Genomic DNA, 24063 nt, shown 5'->3' on the forward strand with positions numbered 1-24063 from the left:
GGACAGCTTAAAATACTTAGGGATATATTTAACTGGTGACTATAAAGAATTGTATGTGCATAATTTTCCAGCTTTCTTTGAAAACCTAAAAAAGATGTTGGCCAAATGGGACAAGCTTCACCTATCTTTTTTCGGGAGGATGGCTGCTATTAAGATGACGATTCTCCCGAAATGTTTGTACTTGTTAGAGACGCTCCCTATACCGATCCATAGATTGGTGATCTGGCAATTTTAGAAATGGCTGAACAATTTTATTTGGGCCTATAAGCGTCATCGAATTGCTCAGTCGGTGTTGCTGGCCTCTAAATGGATGGGTGGGTTAGCTTTCTCAGATATGTGGAAATATTATCTGGCCACATATCTAAGACGTATTCCTGCATGGACTAGCTTGGCCACGTCAAGTAAGTGGATGGAGGTGGAGAAAACTTGGTTGGCCACCACTCACCCTGCTGCTCTGTTATGGATGGATGCCTTGGGCCCCCCAGATGCATCTCTCCTGAGGCCCATAGCGTTCACCAGATGGATATGGCAAGTGGCCATGAAGGTCTTCCCACTAACCTCGGCCGGATCCTCATTGATACCATTTCTGTACACTCCGGTGCTGCAAGATAGCTCCCTTAGACATATATCTGCCCCGTGAGTGGCTGCCCGCCTCTTTCGTTTTATTAACATAATCGATCCTTGTACCACTCACTCCTCTCTTTCCCAACCTTATGTGAAAGATTTAACATTGCGAAGGAGGCTTTCTACACGTATATGAGAATACGCCACTTGGCCGTGTCCGTGACCAGATCCACTTCGTTTCCCAACCTTACCCCATTTGAGAATCTCTGCAGGCAGAGTCCTTTGACAAAGGGACTAATTTCATGCATATATGGCATACTCATTTCTCACATAGAAGTACAGCATACATATATGACAAAATGGGAAACATATTTAGGTTATGAAATATCGAAACTGATGTGGCGCGTCATATGGGAGCGGACAGAAAAGACCTCTTTATGCACTATGCAAAAAGAAAACCAGTATAAAATTTTGATGCATTGGTATCATACCCTAGAGGTCCTTGGCAGGTTCTTCTCCGGCACGTCAGATCGGTGTTGGAGGTGTACAAATGATAAGGGATCTCTTACTCATATTTTCTGGGACTGTGAGACCCTTGCTCCCTTTTGGGAAGAGGTGAGAGAGCTGACCCATGGAGTTTTGGGGTATAGGATCCCATTGGACCCATTTAACTATCTTTTCAATATCCCTCCACCCGGGATTGCAAAAGATTCAGCTAGGTTGCTCCTTCATATATGGACTTCGGCAAAGTGTTTAATAGCCTCATTCTGGAAACAGACTAGTCCCCCGACCCTCCAGGACCTGGAATCGAGGATCAGGGAAACAAGGAGGATGGAGTATCTTACAGCCTGCATTAATAATCAGTTGGATAAATATTTGCGTATATGGATTCCTTGGAACCTTTTTGTAGATGGACGATAAAGGCCCTGTTACACACAGAGATAAATCTGCGGCAGATCTGTGGTTGCAGTGAAATTGTGGACAATCAGTGTCAGGTTTGTGGCTGTGTACAAATGGAACAATATGTCCATGATTTCACTGCAACCACAGATCTGCCAAAGATTTATCTCTGTGTGACGGGGCCTTAACTGATTATGCCTTAGAGCCTTGTTCGGATGTTTGAAGCACATCAAATGTTTGTCATCCCCCCTTCATATCTCCCCCTGCCCTATCTTCCTTCTGTCTTATCCCTGTCTGATGTCATGTTGATACTTTGTCAAAGCACCATGATTATACTGTACAGTATACAGTTTGAATGAAAAAGTTTAATAAATAAACAGTTTACAAAAAAAACCTGCCTGTCTGTCCCGGCTATGCCCTCTGCCTCTGCCACTCCAATTGTCCCAGCCTTGCTAGAGACTTTATCTGTCTGCCCTGACTGTGTCATCTGCCTCTGCTACCCTCCTGGTCCCCGTCTACACTTGAGACTCAGTCCTGTCTACTCCAGTGTCTGGGCTTGCCCTGGGGATCAGCTGACACAGTCCCAGTCCCTGCCCTGGGAGTAGCACCTGGTGTCTGCCTCGTGGTTGGTGCTGAGTCAAGTCTCTCTGATGAAAAAGGTAGGTCCAGGGTCCCCCTGTTGTCCAGAGGCTAAACTTCTGCTCGCAGCAGTACCACTACTCAGAGGAGAGCATGACAATATGTCTAACACTTGGTTTATAAATTCTCAAACTCACACTTGGTTAAAGGTTGACTGTTTTTGCTTCCTTTACTGTAGCTCAATTTTACAGATTGTCATTGGTTAAAAGATCCTATGACCTAACATATCTTTCATTGGGTCCAAGATTTGATTCCATGAGAAGTTGTCTCTGTCTAACTTGTATTTTCTTTCATTGGGGTGTTCATGCTTCCTGTTTAGTGCGTTTAACGCCTCTTTTTTGTCTCCCACATATATATATATATATGTTTACCAGGGCAAGTGGGGCCGCCTTTTTCTGTGATAGTGAAGTGTTCTTGGTGGTCGAGCCGGGGAAGGGGGTAGCCTGTCTGCTCGTTGGTTTCCTCCTCCCCCACCATTTGTGCACCAGGTGGCTAATTCCACCTCATCTTGTACACATGGTTGATGGGTCCTTTAGATCCCATTTTTCTTTTTCTCCTTCTTTCTCTTATTTGTGGTTTTCTATCTTTCTCTTCCTTTATTCCCTGTGTCACTTTTCCTGTACCACCTGAGCTGGCTTCTCCCTGCATGTTCCGGGGTAATACGATCCACTTTTCCAAATGTATAAACTTAAACTATGCTCCTTTAATGTAAGGTGGCTAATCATACCAGAAAAAAAAACAGCAGGTTTCCTATGAGTCATAAGCAAAGTGTCTCGATCTTACTGTTACAGGAGATGCATTTTTGCACAAATGCGGTTCCCAAAATGCTGAGCAAACACTATCCCACCTGGTTCCAAAGTACGAATTCTGAATCCTAATCTAAAGGGATCTCTATTGCTATTCACAAATCTTTTGTGCTTGTTGCCTTAAACTCTCTCATTGATCCTTTAGGTCACTAGGTTTTCCTGCAGGTATCCTGGTCGGAGAAGACGTTTGTGATAGCCAATATCTACAGCCCTAACCAAGACCAGGGGAAATTCCATACAAACTTCTTGGGCCTGCTTGATGACTTTGCGGATTCCTCTTCGGTGATCTTAGGTGGAGACTTTAATCTCCCATTGAATCCTTCCGTGGCTGTATTCTTAGGTAGGACCTCGTACCCCTTCTCCGCTATCCGAGGCCTCAAGAAATTAGCATATGGCATGAGATTGGTGGACATCTGGAGGGTCCTCCATGCTGGGGTTAGGGATTACAGTTTCTATTCCCCTGTCCACTCGATATACAGCAGTATAGACTTCTTCCTTATCTTTCACTCGATACTGGACTTGCCAATTGAGGCCGAGGTCGGGTCTATGTTATGGTCAGACCATGCTCCTATTTTTCTCTCTATGCAAGTGGGCCCCTGACATGGTTCGGATTTTCCCTGGCGATTAAATGAGAACCTTTCCCAAAACTCACTATGTGTGGCCACTATTCAGCAAACCATGCTTGATTTTATCTCTGATTATGACCCTTCCTTGCCCGCAATTAAATGGGAAGCCTTGAAATGCACCTTAAGGGGAGTTCTTATTTCCCATGGCATAAAAAGGAATGTGCCGAGGAGGTTAAAGCCCTGCTGGAACTCATAACATGTCTTGAATCACAACACAAACACAGTTATTCGCCAATCACTTTGGCTTAATTATCTACAGCCCAACAAAGACTGCTTTCCCTTTTAGAAAAAAATCACAGTCTCCGGGAGCAAATTAGATGTCAATTCTATCAGTTTTGGAATTGAAGTGGTAAATTACTCTCCAGGCCACTCCACTCCATCAACCGTAACACATATATCCCTTTAATTTCCAATGCCACAGGGGCAAAAATCCATACCACTCAAGATATCGCTACCAGTTTTAGGGATAATTAACAGTCTCTTTCTAACCTTTAAGGGCACTTTACACACAGCGACATTGCTAGCGATGTCGCTGGTGAAAGCATCCGCCCCCGTCGGTTGTGCGTCACGGGATAATCGCTGCCCGTGGCGCACAACATCACTAACAGCCGTCACACGAACTTACCTGCCTGGCGACTTCGCTGTTGTCGGCGAACCGCCTCCTTTCTAAGGGGGCGGTCTGTGTCGCGTCACAGCGGCGTCACTAAGCGGCCGCCCAATTGAAGCGGAGGGGCGGAGATGAGGGGCCGTAACATCCCGCCACCTCCTTCCTTCCTCATTGCCGGCGGCCGCAGGGAAGGTAATGTTCCTCATTCCTGTGGTGTCACACATAGCGATGTATGCTACCGCAGAAACGACGAACAACATCGTACCTGCAGCCGCAACGATATTTGCGATTAGAACGACGTGTCAACGATCAACGATCAACGATATGGTGAGTATTTTTGATCATTAACGGTCATTCCTGCGTTTCACATGCAATGACGTCACTAACGAGGCTGGATGTGTGTCACGAATTCCGTGACCCCAACGACATCTCGTTAGCGATGTTGTTGCGTGTAAAGTGGCCTTAAGGGCCATTTTGCTGATCTTTCATCTTCTCATCTTCAAGACAAAATTCAATGCTATCTCGATTAGCATAAAAGTTTCTCTCCTTGCCAAATGACTCCCTACTTGATTTGGAGGAAGAGTTCACCTTGGAGGAGGTATCCGCAGTGATTAAAAGTGCTAAACTGGGTAAAAGTCCTGAACCTGAAGGCTTCACCGCTGTTTTTTACAAACATTTTGTAGACTCCTTGAGTCCCTCCTTTCACTAACTGTGTAATACATATCTTCTGGTGGTTCCTTCCCTCCCCAGGCTCTTAAGGGGGCGTTAGACGCTGCGACATCGCTAATGATATATCGTTGGGGTCACGTCGTTAGTGACGCAAATCCGGCATCGTTAGCGTGTGAAACCTAGGAGCGACGATCAACGATCGCAAAAACGTCAAAAATCGTTGATCGTTGACACGTCGCTCCTTTTCATAATATCGTTGGTGGTGCATGCCGCTGGTTGTTCGTCGTTCCTGCGGCATCACACATCGCTGTGTGTGACACTGTAGGAACGACGAACATCTCCTTACCTGCGTCCACCGGCAGTGAGGAAGGAAGGAGGTGGGCGGCATGTTCCGGCCGCTCATCTCCGCCCCTCCTCTGCTATTGGGCGGTCGCTTAGTGACGCCGCTGTGACACCGAACGCACCTCCCCATTGAAGGAGGGATTGTTCGGCGGTCATAGCGATGTTGCTGAACCAGTATGTGCATGTGACGCTGCCATAGCGATATTGTTCGCTACGGCAGCGATCACCAAATGTTGCACAAACAACGGGGGTGGGTGCTATCGCCCGCGACATCGCTAGCAATCGCTCCAGATTCCATCAAAACACAATATTACTCATTATAAATGATTATTATTGATTAAAAAAAATATAATATATAAAATATATGAAGGTAAACCTAGATGTACCTCGATCTTCCATCTTTATTACTCTAATTTAATTTATTTGATTTGTCTATTATTTATTAAATAACCTACTATATAAGAAAATGTGTAACTATAACCAATGTTTCATCCTTATTGCGTTAACATGCTAATGTAAGAATAATATATTACTAGGAAGTAAATAATTAAATATATTAATAAATGAAGTGTTCTTTTCTTCCAAAAATTGGAACTTTCCCTTTTAATATGGTTCATATTTAATAAAGTAATATTCTTATATTAGATATTACTTAACTAAATATTGAAGTGTTTTCCTCAATTGAAATATTAAAAATTAGGAAAATAAAAATTGTAGAATTAAAATTTTAATTAAAAATTTGAATATTGAATAAAAATAATCAAAATAAAAAATAGGAATAAAAGGAAAAATGAAAATCGGAATAAAAATAAAAAATAAAAATTGGAATAAAAATAAGGCCTTCTATGTATATGACACTCATGTCCTTAATAACACATAACCTTAACATTACCAATATCTTGTATGATATCCCTACCTGTCATATCATTAACCTATAAAGATAATTAAGTCATGTAACCTTGCTGATAATACTCTTCTTTAGTATATAAATGCATTGTGATCACCATACTTCATTTATTTTTTTTTATTCCCAATTTTTCCTTTGTACCTGATTAATATTGACTATTAAAGTATTGTAGACACATATATTAATTAAATATAAATACGTAATTAAAACCCAACCTTTTCCTTTCAATATCATGAAAAGAAAATGATTACCAATCTGTGTATCAGTAAAATAAATAACACAAACCTATATAAAAATCAAGACATTAAAAATACTTATTCTAGAATGTGATTCTTCAGAGTAAACCTTTGATAAGGATCCTGACACATTTATGCTAAATAAATATGTCTATGAATAAGATACACTCTGTATAAATTCCTTCATTATTAATACTTATGTACTATAACTTATTTATTCTAATAATATACATCTATATATATAACTATATATATATAACTATATATATATATAACTATATATATATATAACTATATATAGATATATATATATATATATATATATATATATATATATATATTTATATATATATATATATATATATATATACCTAACATTGAAGTTAAAAAAAAAAATGTTTCCCTTTTTTTTCTTTGGAAGCTTCAAAGACTTTGGACAAGTAATTGACGTCGGCAGCTGCTCAGATAGTCAATCATTCATAGACACATCTATGTACACAAGACTGTCACGGTTCTTTAACATATACATCCACATAGAAAACATTGACAGACATATATCCCTTTTTGATTTTCAATCTTTCTATGCGCATTTCAAAAAATATGATACTAATTTGAAGTACTTCATGAAATATACAAATTAAATATTATATTTATCTCATATACTCATGGATAACAGGTACCTTTGATAGTCACATACTGTACATTTGGCCATAGGACAGACAGACATTTATTATTATTAGCTCAGTATTCAAAAATCACATGCTTTTGACTAAAGACAAAAACATTCCCACAAAGCAAGCAAGTTTAAGCATTCCACTCCAAACTCAGATTACATTTCAAATAACATTAAGGAAGATATAAAAAGAAAAATGTTAAAAACAACTGATCTTCCTCCTGACGATTGCTACCTGAGAAAATATAGTCTTACGCAAATATAAGATATATGTTACCTGATTGAGAATAAAAACAAATTTATAAATAAAAAGTTAATACTTCATCAATCTGCTTTACTGATAAATTCTGAGGGAAATAAAATAATAAAATTATTATCATAAAAAAAGACTTAAAATAAGTTATACTTTTCCGTATTAAATTTTAAATATTATTATTATTATTCATATACAGAGATCAAATTATTTTCATACAATTAAACTATCATATAACTGAATGAAGATATAACTTTGATCTTACTATCACTACTTTTAAATATATATATAATATGCTATATGAACATATATATATATATATATATATATATATATATATATACATACATACATACATACATACATACATATACGTAATGCATAGATTCACTGTATATGAATAATTATGAATATCAAATAACAAAATTAATTTATCCAGAAATCCCCTTTATCCAGCTGAAAACCAGACCTCAATTTTTCCAAGATTCGATCTATTATAGTCATTTTCAGAATATTGGAATCTCTAAAATTATTTTGTAACTCAATTTTTTTCCTTAATGAGAAAGAATGTCTCTCTCCAAAGGACCACCCAGCTGTCGCTGGACGTCAAATTCTCTGGAAGACCTTTTCTTCAATCATGAGAATGGGAGAGAATTTCCACAAGACACCTGTTTCTGTCTTTCATGGCTTTTAAACATAACTTGTCTGAGATCATCAGTATGGGATCTTGTGACAAAGAAAGAGGGGGGGGTGTATGATTTGTAATTTACATGCAATTCCTACGAATTTCATACATTTTGTCACAGGAATATTTGGATCTGGGAGACACTGTTGATTTTTCACAGAATCTCTCCTTTTTTGGTTTCACAGAATTAATAAATTTCTGTTTTGATGGAATTTGGTGATTTCTAACAAAATCGATAAATTGGGTACTTTCGAATAGATTCTGTTTCTTTAACGCGATAGCACAAGTTTTAGTATCAAGAAAATTAAATTTCTTGACAAATAAATGTATCATTTCATTCGGTCTGACATTTGGAATGACCGTCCTCTATAAACGTTCAAACACGGACATAAGTGAGAACGTACTTTCATTCTGTTCAATTTGTAATTCCTGCAACATCTCATAATTTGGATCAGATTCATTCCTGTCACAAAAAATAAGATTTCTCAGCCTCGTGATTTCATCATCATTTGAACAATCAAATGTCTCATTGTCAGAAGAATTTTTTAATACCAGCTGTCTGAATTTTTTTTGGGATATCCACATATGGAATACCTGAGTCTTCTCACTATCGGTTAAATTTAATTTTTCAACATAATTTTCAAATATTTCTTAATTTCTGCACACATGTATTTTGGGATCGTATGCGGGAATTAATTTGCATAAGGCCAGAATTGGGCCGGAAGTGAACGGAAGGTATTTGACCACATAGTCAATGTAAACAATGTTCGTGTGTCTATTAACTTTCACCTCTATAATACTTCACTTTCTACTGCCCCCTCTGATCCCTAAACCAAGTAATGAACTTTTCATCTCTCCTTCTATCCTCCCCACCCATCTCACCTTCCCCTCAGACATTTTCCTCAATATTACACCCAGTGTCTCCAGACACTCACGGCCACCTCATGGCCTCTCTTGCTCTCACCTACTAACACTCTCACTGCTTCTCCTCACTGCTGGGGATATCTCTCCAAATCCTGGACCTCCTCACCACATCCCTATTGTCACTTCAAACCCACATCCACAACCTAACACAAATTTCCGCACCCTCTCAAACCTCATACACATTCACCCGACCCCCGCTCCCCCAGTCCCACTAAAAGGAGCTCTATGGAACGCTCGCTCTGTCTGCAACAAACTATCCTACATTCATGATGTTTTCATCACTAATAAACTTTCCTTCCTCGCCATCACTGAAACCTGGCTCACCCCCTCTGACACTGCCTCTCCTGCTGCACTTTCTTATGGCGGTCTCCAACTCTCTCACACCACCCGCCCCAGTTACAAGCATGGTGGAGGAGTTGGTCTGCTCCTGTCCGACCAATGCTCCTTTACACCAATTCCACTACCACCCTCGGTTACTCTCCCATCTTTTGAAGTGCACTTCGTTCGCATCTACGCCCCCTCCAACCTTCAACTGGCTGTCATTTACCGCCCTCCAGGGCCAGCCACTGCCTTTTTTGATCATTTCACCACCTGGCTACTACACTTCCTTTCCAACGACATCCCCACCATCATTATGGGTGATTTCAATATCCCCATTGACACTTCCCACCCATCTGTCTCCAAACTTCTAAAACTCGCTGCCTCCTTCGGCCTCAACCAATGGTCTTCTGCAGCCACTCACAAAAATGGCCACACGCTGGACCTCATCTTCACTCGCCTCTGTTCCCTATCTAAACTCTATAACTCACCTCTCCCCCTGTCTGACCACAACCTACTCACATTCTCTTCCCTCTCTTCTCCAACTACGCAACCCCCCTCCACAAACTTTCACACCCTCGCACAAATATAAAACACATTGATTTACACGCCCTTTCTCAGTCCCTTCTCCCTCTCACAGACATTGCATTTCTACACGATGCCGATGCTGCTGCAACTTTATACAACACTACAATCTCTGCAGCACTCGAATCAGCCGCCCCCCTCACACACACCAAAACCCGCACAATCAACAGGCAACCCTGGCACACCAGTCAGACTAAAGAACTGAGACGGGCTTCCAGAATTGCTGAGAGCAGATGGAAGAGGTCTCATTCCACTGAGCACTTCATTGCATATAAAGAGTCCCTCACCACTTTCAAGTCAAATTGTCTCTCCAGTAAAGGAGACAAACTCTAGCACAGCGCCACCTATTGGAAGTAGCGATCCTAAAAGTCACAAGTGGATTTTCAACAATCCTTTGCAATATGACTCAGGATATATAAGCCAGATCAGAATCCCAATTTGCAGACACGGTGTTTCGGGGTGCTTGCCCCTCGTCAGTGCAAAGTATGGGGGTGTCTGATCTGGCTCATGAGAAAGCTATGTGGGGACCACGGGGGAACACTATTCTCCTTAAGGAGACTTTGCAAGCCAGTCTGGCTGCCAGGTGAGGGGACTTATAGCTGCAATGCCCCTCTGGGAAACATTCAAATTGTCTCTCCAGTAAAGGAGACAAACTCTAGCACAGCGCCACCTATTGGAAGTAGCGATCCTAAAAGTCACAAGTGGATTTTCAACAATCCTTTGCAATATGACTCAGGATATATAAGCCAGATCAGAATCCCAATTTGCAGACACGGTGTTTCGGGGTGCTTGCCCCTCGTCAGTGCAAAGTATGGGGGTGTCTGATCTGGCTCATGAGAAAGCTATGTGGGGACCACGGGGGAACACTATTCTCCTTAAGGAGACTTTGCAAGCCAGTCTGGCTGCCAGGTAAGGGGACTTATAGCTGCAATGCCCCTCTGTAGCACAGCGCCACCTATTGGAAGTAGCCACTTTCAAGTCCACACTCACTGCTGCAAAACAAACCTACTTCTCATCCCTCATATCCTCTCTCTCTCACAACCCTAAACAGCTTGTCAACACTTTTAATTCTCTCCTCCGTCCTCCAGCACCACCTCCCTCTCCTCTCCTCTCAGCTGAAGACTTTGCCTCTTTCTTCAAGCAGAAGGTTGACAACATCAGAGCAAGCTTTGGCCCACAATCACCACAGCGCCTCATCATAGCTACTCAGCCTTCTTCCTCCAAATCCAGCTTCTCCACCATGACAGAAAACAATCTTTCCACTCTACTCTCAAGATCACATCTAACAACCTGTGCACTGGACCCGCTCCCATCACACCTCATCCCCAATATCACCGCAGTCCTCATCCCAGCCTTAACCCATCTCTTCAACCTATCACTAACAACTGGTGTATTCCCTTCATGCTTTAAACATGCCTCTATTACACCCATCCTCAAAAAGCCCTCCCTTGACCCATCCTCTGTGTCAAACTATCGCCCCATATCCCTTCTCCCCTATGCCTCAAAACTACTAGAACAGCATGTCCATCTTGAACTGTCCTCATACCTCTCCTCCTGCTCTCTCTTTGACCAGCTACAATCTGGCTTCCGACCACATCACTCTACTGAAACTGCCCTAACCAAAGTCACTAATGATCTACTAACCGCCAAAGCCAAGCGACACTACTCTATCCTCCTCCTCCTGGACCTGTCCTCTGCCTTCGACACAGTAGACCATTCCCTCCTACTACAGATTCTCTCATCTCTGGGCATCACAGACTTGGCCCTATCTTGGGTATCCTCATACCTAACCGACCGAACTTTCAGCGTCTCCCATTCTCACACCACTTCCTCATCTCGCCCCCTATCTGTCGGTGTCCCCCAAGGCTCAGTTCTTGGACCCTGCTGTTCTCCATCTACACCTTCAGCCTGGGACAGCTCATTGAGTCCTACAGCTTCCAGTATCAACTCTATGCCGATGACACACAGATCTACCTCTCTGGACCTGACATTACCTCTCTACTAACCAGAATCCCACAATGTCTGTCTGCTATTTCATCCTTCTTCTCTGCGCGATTCCTAAAACTTAACATGGACAAAACAGAATTCATTGTCTTTCCTCCTCCTCACTCATCTCCTCCAACAAGCCTTTCCATCAAACTCGATGGTTGCTTACTCTCCCCAGTCTCACAAGCTCGTTGCCTTGGAGTGACCCTCGACTCTGCTCTATCCTTCAAGCCACACATCCAAGCCCTCTTCACCTCGTTCCGAATACAACTCAAAAACATCTCCCGGATCCGTGCTTTCCTTAACCAAGAATCAGCAAAAACATTAGTGCATGCCCTCATCATCTCCCGCCTCGACTACTGCAACCTCCTGCACTCTGGCCTCCCTTCCAACACTCTTGCACCCCTCCAATCTATCCTAAACTCTGCGGCCCGCCTAATCCACCTCTCCCCTCGCTACTCCCCAGCCTCGCCACTCTGCCAATCCCTTCACTGGCTTCCCATCACCCAACGACTCCAGTTCAAATCACTAACCATCACATACAAAGCCATGCACAACCTGTCTGCTCCCTACATCTGTGACCTAGTCTCCCGGTACCTACCTGCACGCAACCTCAGATCCTCACAAGATCTCCTTCTCTGCTCCTCCCTTATCTCCTCTTCCCACAATCGTGTACAAGATTTCTCCCGTGCATCCCCCATACTCTGGAACGCTCTACCTCAGCACATCAGACTCTCCCCTACCGTGGAAAGCTTCAAGAGGAACCTCAAGACCCACCTCTTTCAACAAGCCTACAACCTCCAATAGCCCTCAGTCCAGTAGACCACTGCGCAACCAGCTCTGTCCTCACCTATTGTACTATCACCCATTCCCTGTAGATTGTGAGCCCTCGCGGGCAGGGTCCTCTCTCCTCCTGTACCAGTCTGTTATGTACTGTTAATGATTGTTTTACGTATACCCTTTCACTTGTAAAGCGCCATGGAATAAATGGCGCTATAATAATAAATAATAATAATAATAATAAGTCCAAAAGATTCTTCCTAAGTTTAAGTTCTAACTTAGCCTGTTCTATTTTTAGAAACTGATCTCCGCCATGCTCTCTGACTCCTCCCCCTTCTGGCTCCGCTTTGTCATTTCCTTCTCTGACAACTTTTTGCACGTCTCCTACTCTGGCTCCTCCCCTTCTGACTTCTCTATATCATTTCCTGCTTCTTTTCCGGTGTCCTGAAGGTCACTTTTAATAGACAGCACATGTCTGGAGCCATCTTTATTACAAACAAAATCTGACTTTTCAGGTTGTCCATTTCCATAAACCTTAAATTTCTCTAATACTAACTTGTGAAACTGATGGACTAAATGACAGACATTCCTGATTTTATGTTTCTCTCTATTAACCCCTTCACGACCATGGACGGAAAGATCCGTCATGGTGCCCTGGGCCTTAACGACCAAGGACGGATCTTTCCGTCATGGCATAATCGCGGCACCGGAGCCTCCGGTGACTGCGAAAAGTTAGGATAAACCGCAGATTCGGGGAGGAGGGGACCTGTACCTGACCTCAGGAGGGGTGGTGCCTCCTCCCTGGACCTACGGAGGCTGTGATTGGCTGACGAACGCCGCTCAACCAATCACAGCCACTGTAATGTTCCAGCCACTTAAAGTGACTGAAACATTGAAATTCAGCCCTGGCCAGTGCAGCTATAGCACTGGCCATTGGCTGGAGCTGGGTTACCTCACTGGATCACCCTCCCCCAGCTCCAGTAGCTCTGATTGGAGAGATCGGCCTTGTGACCGATTTCTCCAATCACAGTGGACCTGTTGCCGGTGACCGCCCCCGTCATCGTCCCTGCAGCACGCCAGCACAGTGAGTGTACACAGTGCAATGGCAGGGCGACAAGCTCCGGTCCCATGCTGTTATGAGACCGGAGCATGGGACCCGGAAGTTGCCGCGCTGCCATTGCACTGTATGAAACCGGCCTCCCGATCCGCCGCTGCCCTCCGCCGCGATCTGCCACCCGCACCCCCACCCCTCGTATCTGCTGCCCGCACCCTCACCCCCACACCTCCCGATCCGCCGCTGTCCTCCGCCGCGATCTGCCACCCGCACCCCCACCCCTCGTATCTGCTGCCCGCACCCTCACCCCCACACCTCCCGATCCGCCGCTGCCCTCCGCCGCGATCTTCCACCCGCACCCCCACCCCTCGTATCTGATGCCCGCACCCTCACCCCCAGACCTCCCGATCCGCCGCTGCCCTCCGCCGCGATCTGCCACCCGCACCCCCACCCCTCGTATCTGCTGCCCGCACCCTCACCCCCACACCTCCCGATCCGCCGCTGCCCTCCGCCGCGATCTGCCACCCGCACCCCCACCCCTCGTATCTGCTGCCCGCACCCTCACCCCCACACCTCCCGATCCGCCGCTGCCGCTGCCCTCCGCCGCGATCTGCCACCCGCACCCCCACCCCTAGTATCTGCTGCCCGCACCCTCACCCCCACACCTCCCGATCCGCCGCTGCCGCTGCCCTCCGCCGCGATCTTCCACCCGCACCCCCACCCCTCGTATCTGATGCCCGCACCCTCACCCCCAGACCTCCCGATCCGCCGCTGCCGCTGCCCTCCGCCGCGATCTGCCACCCGCACCCCCACCCCTCGTATCTGCTGCCCGCACCCTCACCCCCACACCTCCCGATCCGCCGCTGCCCTCCGCCGCGATCTGCCACCCGCACCCCCACCCCTCGTATCTGCTGCCCGCACCCTCACCCCCACACCTCCCGATCCGCCGCTGCCGCTGCCCTCCGCCGCGATCTGCCACCCGCACCCCCACCCCTCGTATCTGCTGCCCGCACCCTCACCCCCACACCTCCCGATCCGCCGCCGCCCTCCATCTGCCACAGTGCCACCGGTCCCCCCCGATCTGCTGCCCGGCCCCTTTCCCTCGTGATCGGCTGCTCGTCTCCTCACCGCCGTGATGTGCGCTCCCTCCCCTGTCACCGCCGTGATTCGCGCTCCCTCCCCTGTCACCGCCGTGATGTGCGCTCCCTCCCCTGTCACCGCCGTGATGTGCGCTCCCTCCCCTGTCACCGCCGTGATGTGCGCTCCCTTCCCTGTCACCGCCGTGATGTGCGCTCCCTCCCGTCACCGCCGTGATGTGCGCTCCCTCCCCTGTCACCGCCGTGATGTGCGCTCCCTCCCCTGTCACCGCCGTGATGTGCGCTCCCTCCCCTGTCACCGCCGTGATGTGCGCTCCCTCCCCTGTCACCGCCGTGATGTGCGCTCCCTCCCCTGTCACCGCCGTGATGTGCGCTCCCTCCCCTGTTACCGCCGTGATGTGCCCTCCCTCCCCTGTCACCGCTGTGATGTGCGCTCCCTCCCCTGTCACCCCCGTGATGTGCGCTCCCTCCCTTGTCACCACCGTGATGTGCGCTCCCTCCCCTGTCACCGCCGTGATGTGCGCTCCCTCCCCTGTCACCCCCGTGATGTGTGCTCCCTCCCCTGTCACCCCGTGATCTGTGCTCCCTCACCTGTCACCCCGTGATCTGTGCTCCCTCAACTGTCACCCCGTGATCTGTGCTCCCTCCCCTGTCACCCCGTGATCTGTGCTCCCTCCCCTGTCACCCCGTGATCTGTGCTCCCTCACCTGTCACCCCGTGATCTGTGCTCCCTCACCTGTCACCCCGTGATCTGTGCTCCCTCACCTGTCACTCCGTGATCTGTGCTCCCTCACCTGTCACCCCGTGATCTGTGCTCCCTCACCTGTCACCCCGTGATCTGTGCTCCCTCACCTGTCACCCCGTGATCTGTGCTCCCTCACCTGTCACCCCGTGATCTGTGCTCCCTCACCTGTCTCCTCCGTGATCTGCGCTGCGCTCCCTCCCCCACCTCTCACCCTCCCCGATCTGCTGCCTCCTTCATCTCCTATGATCCAGCTGCCTAGATCCATCCTGTAGGGTAACTATCCCCAATCTCACCTCCCACTCCCCTTCCCACCCATCTCCCCCATCCCCCCCTCCCCCCATCCTCTGCCGCTCCTGCATCCACTGCGCCCTCTCCCATCCACCCCCACCCTATCCCAGCCGCCGTCTCACAATCACAGATGCTCCCTTTATATGCCGCTGCCCCCCATCTGCTGCCGCCCCATCTGCCGCCCCCCCATCTGCCGCTGTTTTTTTTTCTATGCCATGGGGGTCTAGTTTCCAAAATGGGGTCACATGTGGGGGAGCTCCACTGTTTCGGCACCTCAGGGGGTCTCCAAACGCAACATGGAATACGCTAATTATCCCAAACAATTTTGCGTTTGAAACGTCAAATGACGCTCCTTGCCTTCCGAGCCCTGCTGTGCGCCCAAACATTTTATTTCCACCACATATGAGGTGTCTGTGTACTCAGGAGAAATTGCACAATACATTTTATGGTTCAATTTTTCCTGATACCCTTGTGAAAAAAAAAGCTACCTGGTTGAAGTAACAATTTTGTGGTAAAAAAACTTTTTTTTATTTTCACAGCTCAACTCTATTAACTTTTGCGAAGCCCCCAGAGGCTCAAAGTGCTCAATAAACATCTAGATAAATTCCATGAGGGGTCTAGTTTCCAAACTGGGGTCACATGTGGGGGAGCTCCACTGTTTCGGCACCTCAGGGGCTCTCCAAACGCAACATGGTGCGGCTAACGATTCCAGCTAATTTTCTGTTCAAAAAAGTCAAATGGCGCTCCTTCCCTTCCGAGTCCTGCCGTGCGCCCAAACAGTGTTTTTTCGCCACATATGAGGTATCTGCGTGTTCAGTAGAAATTGCCCAACAAATTTTGGGGGTTCAGTTAATCCTGCTACCCTTGTGAATATGCAATATTTGAGGCTAAATTAACATTTTTGTTGCAAAAAGTAAAATGTTAATTTTTTCCTTCCACATTGCTTTAGTTACTGAGAAGCACCTGAAGGGTTAATAACCTTCTTGAATGTGGTTTTGAGTAGCCTGAGGGGTGCCGTTTTTGGAATGGTGTCACTTTTGGGTGTTTTGTGTCATGTAGACCTTTCAAAATCGCTTCAAATGTGATGTGGTCCCTAAAAAAAGTGGCTTTGTAAATTTTGTTGTAAAAATGAGAAATTGCTCATAAACTTTGAACCCCTATAACTTCCTTAAATTTTTTTTTTTTTCCCAAAATTGTTCTGATGTAAAGTAGACATGTGGGAAATGTTATTTATTAATTATTTTGTGTCATATGTCTCGTTGGTTTTAGAGCATAAAAATTCAAAGTTTGAAAATTACAAAATTTTCAAAATTTTCGCGAAATTTCCGTTTTTTTTCCACAAAGAAACGCAAAAAATATCGGCCTAAATTTACCACTAACATGAAGCCCAATCTGTCATGAAAAAACAGTCTCAGAATCACCGGGATCCGCTGAAGTGTTCCAGAGTTATAACCTCATAAAGTGACACTGGTCAGAATTGCAAAAAATGGCCTGGTCTTTAGGGTCAAAATAGGCTTGGGGCTGAAGGGGTTAAAAGACATTGCACATTCTACACGTGAATTCTCAAGTTCACATTTGCCATAAAGACTTAACAAGAGCTTTTCTACATTAGAAATATCTGAGTATGTGAACTGAAGTTTACTTTGCTTAGCATAAGAAGAGATAAAATCCGTTTTCTTACCTGGAATGACTCAATATGAGACTGGATTCACCTCGTTCAGCACGTCCAATACTTTATGGACTTACTTATTCTTTTTCCTCCAAAGACACGTCAAAGGATTATCTTCTGTGGCTTTGTAAACTCTTTAAAGTTCATTTAAAAAACATTCATGCGACTTGACTTATCCGTATTTCCTAGGTCCTGCGTGATTTTTATAAATTGTCGATTCCTGACACTTTGCAGGAGATATTTATTACTGCTGTCCCCGTTGTGGAAAGTAAAGGAACAAGTAAAAAAATTTAAAAAAACACGAATATATTTTTCTTCAAATACGTGATAAGACGCATGAAAAATGGACTTAAAAATGTGTAAAAAATAAATGTCTTTTTATATCTAATAAATTGGTTGCCAAAGTTAAGTTACAGAAATGAAAAATAATATTCTTCATTAGCTTACGTAAAAGAGTTCAATTAGTCCATACTAATCAATAGAAATATTAGAAATATTCATTCATCCTTCCTTAATACTGAATGGTAAGGCAGGGGTGATATGCTGTAGGCCTGAAAGCATGTGTTCATCTTGCAGGCTGGATGGATGGATCAGTTGGCGACGTGCAGGAGTGAGACCCCCTCCCACCATGTCATGTTATATATATATATATATATATATATATATATATATATATATATATAGCAACTGTCCAAACCATATAGGGAGATTTTGTTGAGCACAGTTACACATGATGTAATCACTAGAAGCTTCCAGATGGAGGGATATATATATATATATATATATATATATATATATATATATATATATATATCATACCATGTCAGCATTTACCTAGATTCGATACAGATATTCAATACAGATACCTTTATCTTAATTTAAGTACTGTTATCAATAAGCTATGCCCTTCCAATATAGACAGAACTGTGAACATATATAATATGTCATATTATAAAATGTTTGATAACTAGATGTATTAATTTTAATGTTTTTACACCGTCATATAGGTCTCTGAGACGTAATGCTAAATAGAATATCCACACTATACTTTTTGCCAATGGCTCAGGTGAGAGTGAGCGCTCCCTGTCGCTCCCCTTCCAGATTCGCAATGGTACTAGACATGGGTGTCCGCGTTCCCCCTTGCTCTACGTTCCCTGTATGGAATTTTTATTAGAGGCAAAGGAACAACCCCTCTATTAGGGGAGTCTCTTGGTAAAGATGTGTGAACCCCCAGAGGTTTGGCAAATCGAAAAAGGGACGTGTTCGTGAACCTTTGAACCTTTTTGAACCCCATTCAATTCAATGGGAGGCCAAACTTAAGACACAGAAAACATCTTTAGGGGGTTGAAAAGCTTCCAAAACAGCAAAAATATGTTTTACAGTCCAGTACCATTGTTTTGGCATAGCCATTAGCATCCTAATCTATTGACAGAAGAAATATAGAGGTGGATGAAAGACAGGTGTACAGCTGGTGCTCCCTTACCCCTGCCAGTACAGACAAGACACAACTTGGAGACTTATGTAGTAGTCTCAACAGTAAAAATTCTTCCAGGGACACAGCGGTACAGCAGCATGAGACAATGGGCCAGTATTTTTTTTTTTAATCAAGACATGCATTAGTGGCAGACGCAGGCCTGTTTTGCAAGAACCGTGGCAGTAACCTCTACACAACATTTGGAGACACATAGTCCTTACCTTCCAAAATAGCAGTACAGTAGCATCTATTGCCCTCTCCCCATAGGGCCTTAAAACACCAGGGAGTTACGGTTCATGGAAGAAAGGCTGTGGGCCGGCATTTTTTGTTTTTGAACAGTGAAGACATGATGCATTACACTATTGTCCAGTAATGAAGAATGTTGTGTAAAGATCACAGATTTTTGGTAGGCCTAAATTTTTGGCAAAAGCTCATTAATGACAACTTTGAGTGGGACACCCAACTACTAAGCTCATGAGGTGTTGATCATAGGAGAAGGAAGCAGCAGATGTGGTTGATTTGGTGGCCGGTGGTTGGGTTGAGATTACCCCAGTAATTCATTTTGGTTCATGCATGTAATAGTCAAATTTATTTAATATTAGCCTCGATTGAGTAGTTTTTCACGATGTTGGAGCCTCGACATTCAAAAACCTTTCAGGCAGACAGTAGAGTAGCCTCAATTGCCTTCTCCCCATAGGGCCTTAAAACACCAGTGAGTTATGGTCCATGCAACACATAGGCTGCTAGCTGGTATTTTTTTAATTTGTTTAAATCAAGACATGCATTAGCGGCAGGCGTAGGCCTCTCTTCCCAAGAACACTGCCAGTAAACTCTACACAGCATTTGGAGACACATCTTATAGTCTCTGCCTTCCAAAACAGCAGTACAGTAGCATCAATTGCCCTCTCCCCATAGGGCCTTGAAATAACAGGGAGTCATGGTCCATGCAACACACAGGTTGTGGTCCGGCATTTCAATTTTAAAAATCAAGACATGCCAAGTGCCAGGAGTAGGCCTCTTGCCCCCAGAAGAGTGGCACTACAGACCAAAGCAAACTTGGAGACCCTACTTGGTGGTCTCCACATTTCCAAAAATGAAGGTGAGGCAACAGGAAATGTGGCCACAATTGGCACACAATATCTATAGGCCAACGAAGCAACATGGCTGCGTAGGACCAGCACTGGAACAAGATCTGAAACAGCATTTGTTTTGTCACCAGAGCAAGCAAAAATGACGGACAGACAGGCATAGGCCTCTTGCTCATAGACACCTGGCACTACACCATCACCTAATCTGCACAGTCTGGGCCTGGGTGGCAGTCACTGGACATCCATGACTTGTTCATCTTTATGTACGTTAGGTGGGTTACGCTTTTAGGGGACAGCCGGCTGCGCTTATCCATCAATACACCACCAGCAGTGCTGAAGACATGTTCTGACAAAATGCTGGATTCCAGGCAGGCCAAAACTTCCAAGGCATGACTGGCGAGTTCAAGCCACGCTTTCATTTTTGAACACCAAAATGCAAAAGAGTCCAATCCTCCCTTATGACATCGATATTGAGCTATAGATACTCCTGCACCATCCTCTCTAGTCACTGACTATGTGTCAGACTTCTTCCCTGTTTTGCTGGTGCAAGCGATGGTGTAAAAAAAATGTGTTCCAACAAGCATATAAATTAGTTCTGGCACTTGAACTTCTGCTGCTAATGTTTCTGTGTTGAGGACACGACGTTCCAATGGTTGGAATTACAGAACTGCCATGCACACTGTGTGCCTCTCTGCTGTCTTTTGGAAAACTACTGTTAACATGGTCTACAAGCTTGTTTCGATACTCCAGCATCCGTTCATCCCTTTCCAGAGGTGGAAGCATCTTGTAAAGTGGATCTAACAGAGTGACAACCCGGTAATCAGCACTATTTCTAATATTAACGATATAGATATCATGTGGCAAATAGTGCAGGAAGAAGGCGCTCATGTGTCGTGCGTTTCCATGCGGTCCATGTCCATGTTGGGTTGATGGCGGGTCAACACTCAAGCTTGCCACCTCCGTCCCCTCCCACCAACCAGTGACACACGAGACAGGACCAATATCTTCTTCGTCTGCGGAGTTTTCTGCGACCATCACCACTTATTCCTCCATTTGGTGCTCAGCTCCTGAACCTTCACTACCAGTTTCTCTGTTACCATGAGAACGCCTCCATCGATTGCCTAAAATCTCCTGTGACACCCACCAATGCGACGACTGTCCAGACCTTTCAGGAAATGTTATCGCTTTCTCATTCTCCTCTGCTTCCTACTTTTCCTCTGGGACCCCAACCTCCTCCAGCAGACTATTCAAAGTGTGCTCCAATATGAGCAGAATAGTGATGCTGATGATGGCTAACCATATTTGTAGCCATTTCAAAACTGTCAAGGAGGGTGCAGATGGCCTTGATCTGTGCCCACTCCGCAAACGTGATTTGACCCATATCCGTACTGCGCTGTCCAAGGTTATGCCTCAAGGCATACTGTAGCAGGCCTTGCTGCTGCTGGCACAGTCGCTGCAACATGTGCAGAGGGGAATTTCACCATGTCGGCACATCGCATATCAACCGGTAAACCGAAACTCCTTTGTATCGTTGCCAGCCGATTAGCCGTGGGGTGCAAACGGTGGAAGAAAGTACACACCAACCATATCTTCTGCAACAGCGCATCCAGCTCAGGATACTGTTATAGAAATTTGTGTACTAGGTTTAGAATGTGAGCCATGCAAGGTACATGTGTGATGTTGCCCAGGCTTAGGGCCTCTGGTTTGCACCATTGTTGCACACGGCCCTGCCTGGCTCCAGGTTCAGTGGAGACAGCCATTAATCAAACTTTGCCAGGATAGCAGTCCACAACTCTGCAGCTGTGTGACTGCGTTCTCTGATGCAGATTAATTTCAGCACTGCCTAATTGCGTTGCGCCCTGGCCAAGCTGTACAGAGGTGGGAGGATTCTCTCTGCACTATTGGAAGGTGTGCTACATTAAGAGAGAGGTTGATGGCACAGGTGGAGGCCCTAGAGGAGGTGGATGAAGTTGAAGAGGAAGCGGTAGAACCAGAATTTTGGACCACAAGCATTAAGGATTTCAGCACTTGGGAAACAGCCCCTTCCCCACCAGCCCCCGCAGCCACCAGAGTCACCCAGTGCCCAGTCAGCAAGATTTAATACCACTGGCCATGCTTACATTGAGGCATACAATTACATACATAGAGGCATACAATTTATGCCTCTACTCAGTTGTTCTTTTGCAGCCTCAAAAAAGGCCCATGCTAGGCAAACCTTCCTGCGAAATGCAGACCTACAACCACTGCTGGCCACAGCCAGTTGTGGCTGAGGATGCAATTCTTCCCATAGTTGCACCACTACATGTTTGTGCGGGAATTACCACTGTAACATCCTCTGCTTTCTCCTCCTTCTCGTCATCTGCTGAGCTACTCAGCTGCGAGCCTGTGGGTAGAGGATAAGTGGGATCTCCAACTTCGTCGGCATTCTCTATGTTGTCCACCTCCTCCTCTTCCTGACGTGACATCACAGCATAGTACGCATGCGCCTCGGGTATCTGAGTCTCATCATCATCACCTCCATCCATGGGGCTTAATGTCAGTTGACGAGAGTCTGGATCCTGCTGGGACCCTACTTCGTACGAGCCAGGATGCAACTCACAGATTTTGGGCATTGGTGCAAATGATTTCCTCCTCAAGAGCCTGGGAATCTTTAGAGTGGACCTGTGATGCCCATGGGATAGAATGTCTGAACAGCTCTGCAGATTTGCCCATGTGTGGTTTCCCACAGTCAGTTTTCTGGTTTGACATTTGTGACGCGGGCAAAAAACAGTGTAATTGGGGTGGCTCCTCTGGGGAATGAAGTGTGTGTGATGTTGAGGTGGAGGAAGAGGAGGATAGGCCACTTGATGCAAAGCTTGCCATCCACTCTAGCACCTGCTGTTTATCAGCCTCTTTTCAAAGTTGAAGCGATGTGTGTCTGTCAAAGAAATCAAGTGGAATAGGTAGTTCACTAACAGAAGTTATTTTCATTTCTCTTGGGATAGGATGAGCTGACATTTGCTCACTAGATGTTTGACTAACAGAGCTTCCCACACATACACCTCCAACACACCACCTATTCCTCTTTGTACGACAACCTCATTGTGATTTGAAACATGTTTCGCAACACCACACCCACACCTGTCAGACATCTGACACAAAAGATAAATTTAGTTACTAAAAATTAGAAGAACACCATTTTACCTTGTTCAATAGCAATATCTCAGCAGGCACCACTATAAATTTATTTCAGTGCATAATTTAGAGCAGACCCAGAAAAGTGGCAATAAACACTTTTTAGATACTGCACTAAAAAGTTTATTAGGCCCGCCAATAATACGTGATTATGGCCAGAGTGGTGTTTTTAAATTTTTCGACAGGCAATTAAAATTGCCAAGATATAGTGTGTAGATACTGCACTAACAATTTTTTTAGGACCACCAATAATAAGTGTGGTTATACCCAGAGCGGTGTTTTTAAAGTTTTCTAAAGGCAATTGAAATGGCCAAGATGCAATGTGGCGATACTGCACTAACAATACCTACAAATGTGTTGGCCTGTGTAATTTCCAGCAGGCAGAAAATACCTATTTGGATGCCTCACTAGCAACTGTTTTTCTTTCACAAGTACATAAAATCTATATTTCTATGATTTATTGGGCCGATTTGTGTCAAAACAACACCTCCCCCTACATTGCAAGTCCCTATTCTAAACTATCGCTGGTCTATTTAGCTAAACTGCCTAGCATTAAACCTCTAATCTCACTGTTTAGCAGCAGCAACTTCCCTTACGAGCAACATGGAGCCCACGGAAAATGGCCGCTATTTATATGCATACTGACATGTGACTTAGCAAGCCAATCACAGAAGCCCTTCTGTCTCCATCTTGAGAATGTTTGCTGCAGGAACATCCGCACGTAAAGTTAAGAAAAAAAAAAAGCCTTCTCCTGGTGCCGAGTCCCCACCTCCTCCACCACTGATTTTACACATCCCCACATCAAACAGCACCGCAATCCTATCCAAAACCAGACAATGCTATTAAAAAAGCACTTTTGGAAAAGTGGCCAGCGTTCGGGGGCGGAAACTGAACATAAACGAACATTACCGACTTTTGAGGGAGGGTCTCGGGGTTGCAGAGCCTGAACGAACAAACCCAGACTTGTACCGAAT

The 24063-nt window shown here is 45.1% G+C and overlaps 1 protein-coding gene across 1 annotated transcript in view; it reads right to left on the bottom strand.

Annotated features, from left to right (window-relative positions):
- Positions 1-22527, bottom strand: part of LOC142313000 (uncharacterized) — a 145178-nt gene extending 122651 nt beyond the window's left edge. The window contains exon 1 of the mRNA XM_075351987.1: positions 22237-22527. Coding sequence (XP_075208102.1) covers positions 22237-22527 — 291 coding nt within the window. The remainder of the gene's footprint in view (positions 1-22236) is intronic.
- Between the last annotated feature and the right edge of the window lie 1536 nt (positions 22528-24063).

Source organism: Anomaloglossus baeobatrachus, chromosome 5 (genome assembly GCF_048569485.1).
Source record: "Anomaloglossus baeobatrachus isolate aAnoBae1 chromosome 5, aAnoBae1.hap1, whole genome shotgun sequence".
In the NCBI taxonomy this organism is placed as follows: Eukaryota; Metazoa; Chordata; class Amphibia; order Anura; family Aromobatidae; genus Anomaloglossus; species Anomaloglossus baeobatrachus.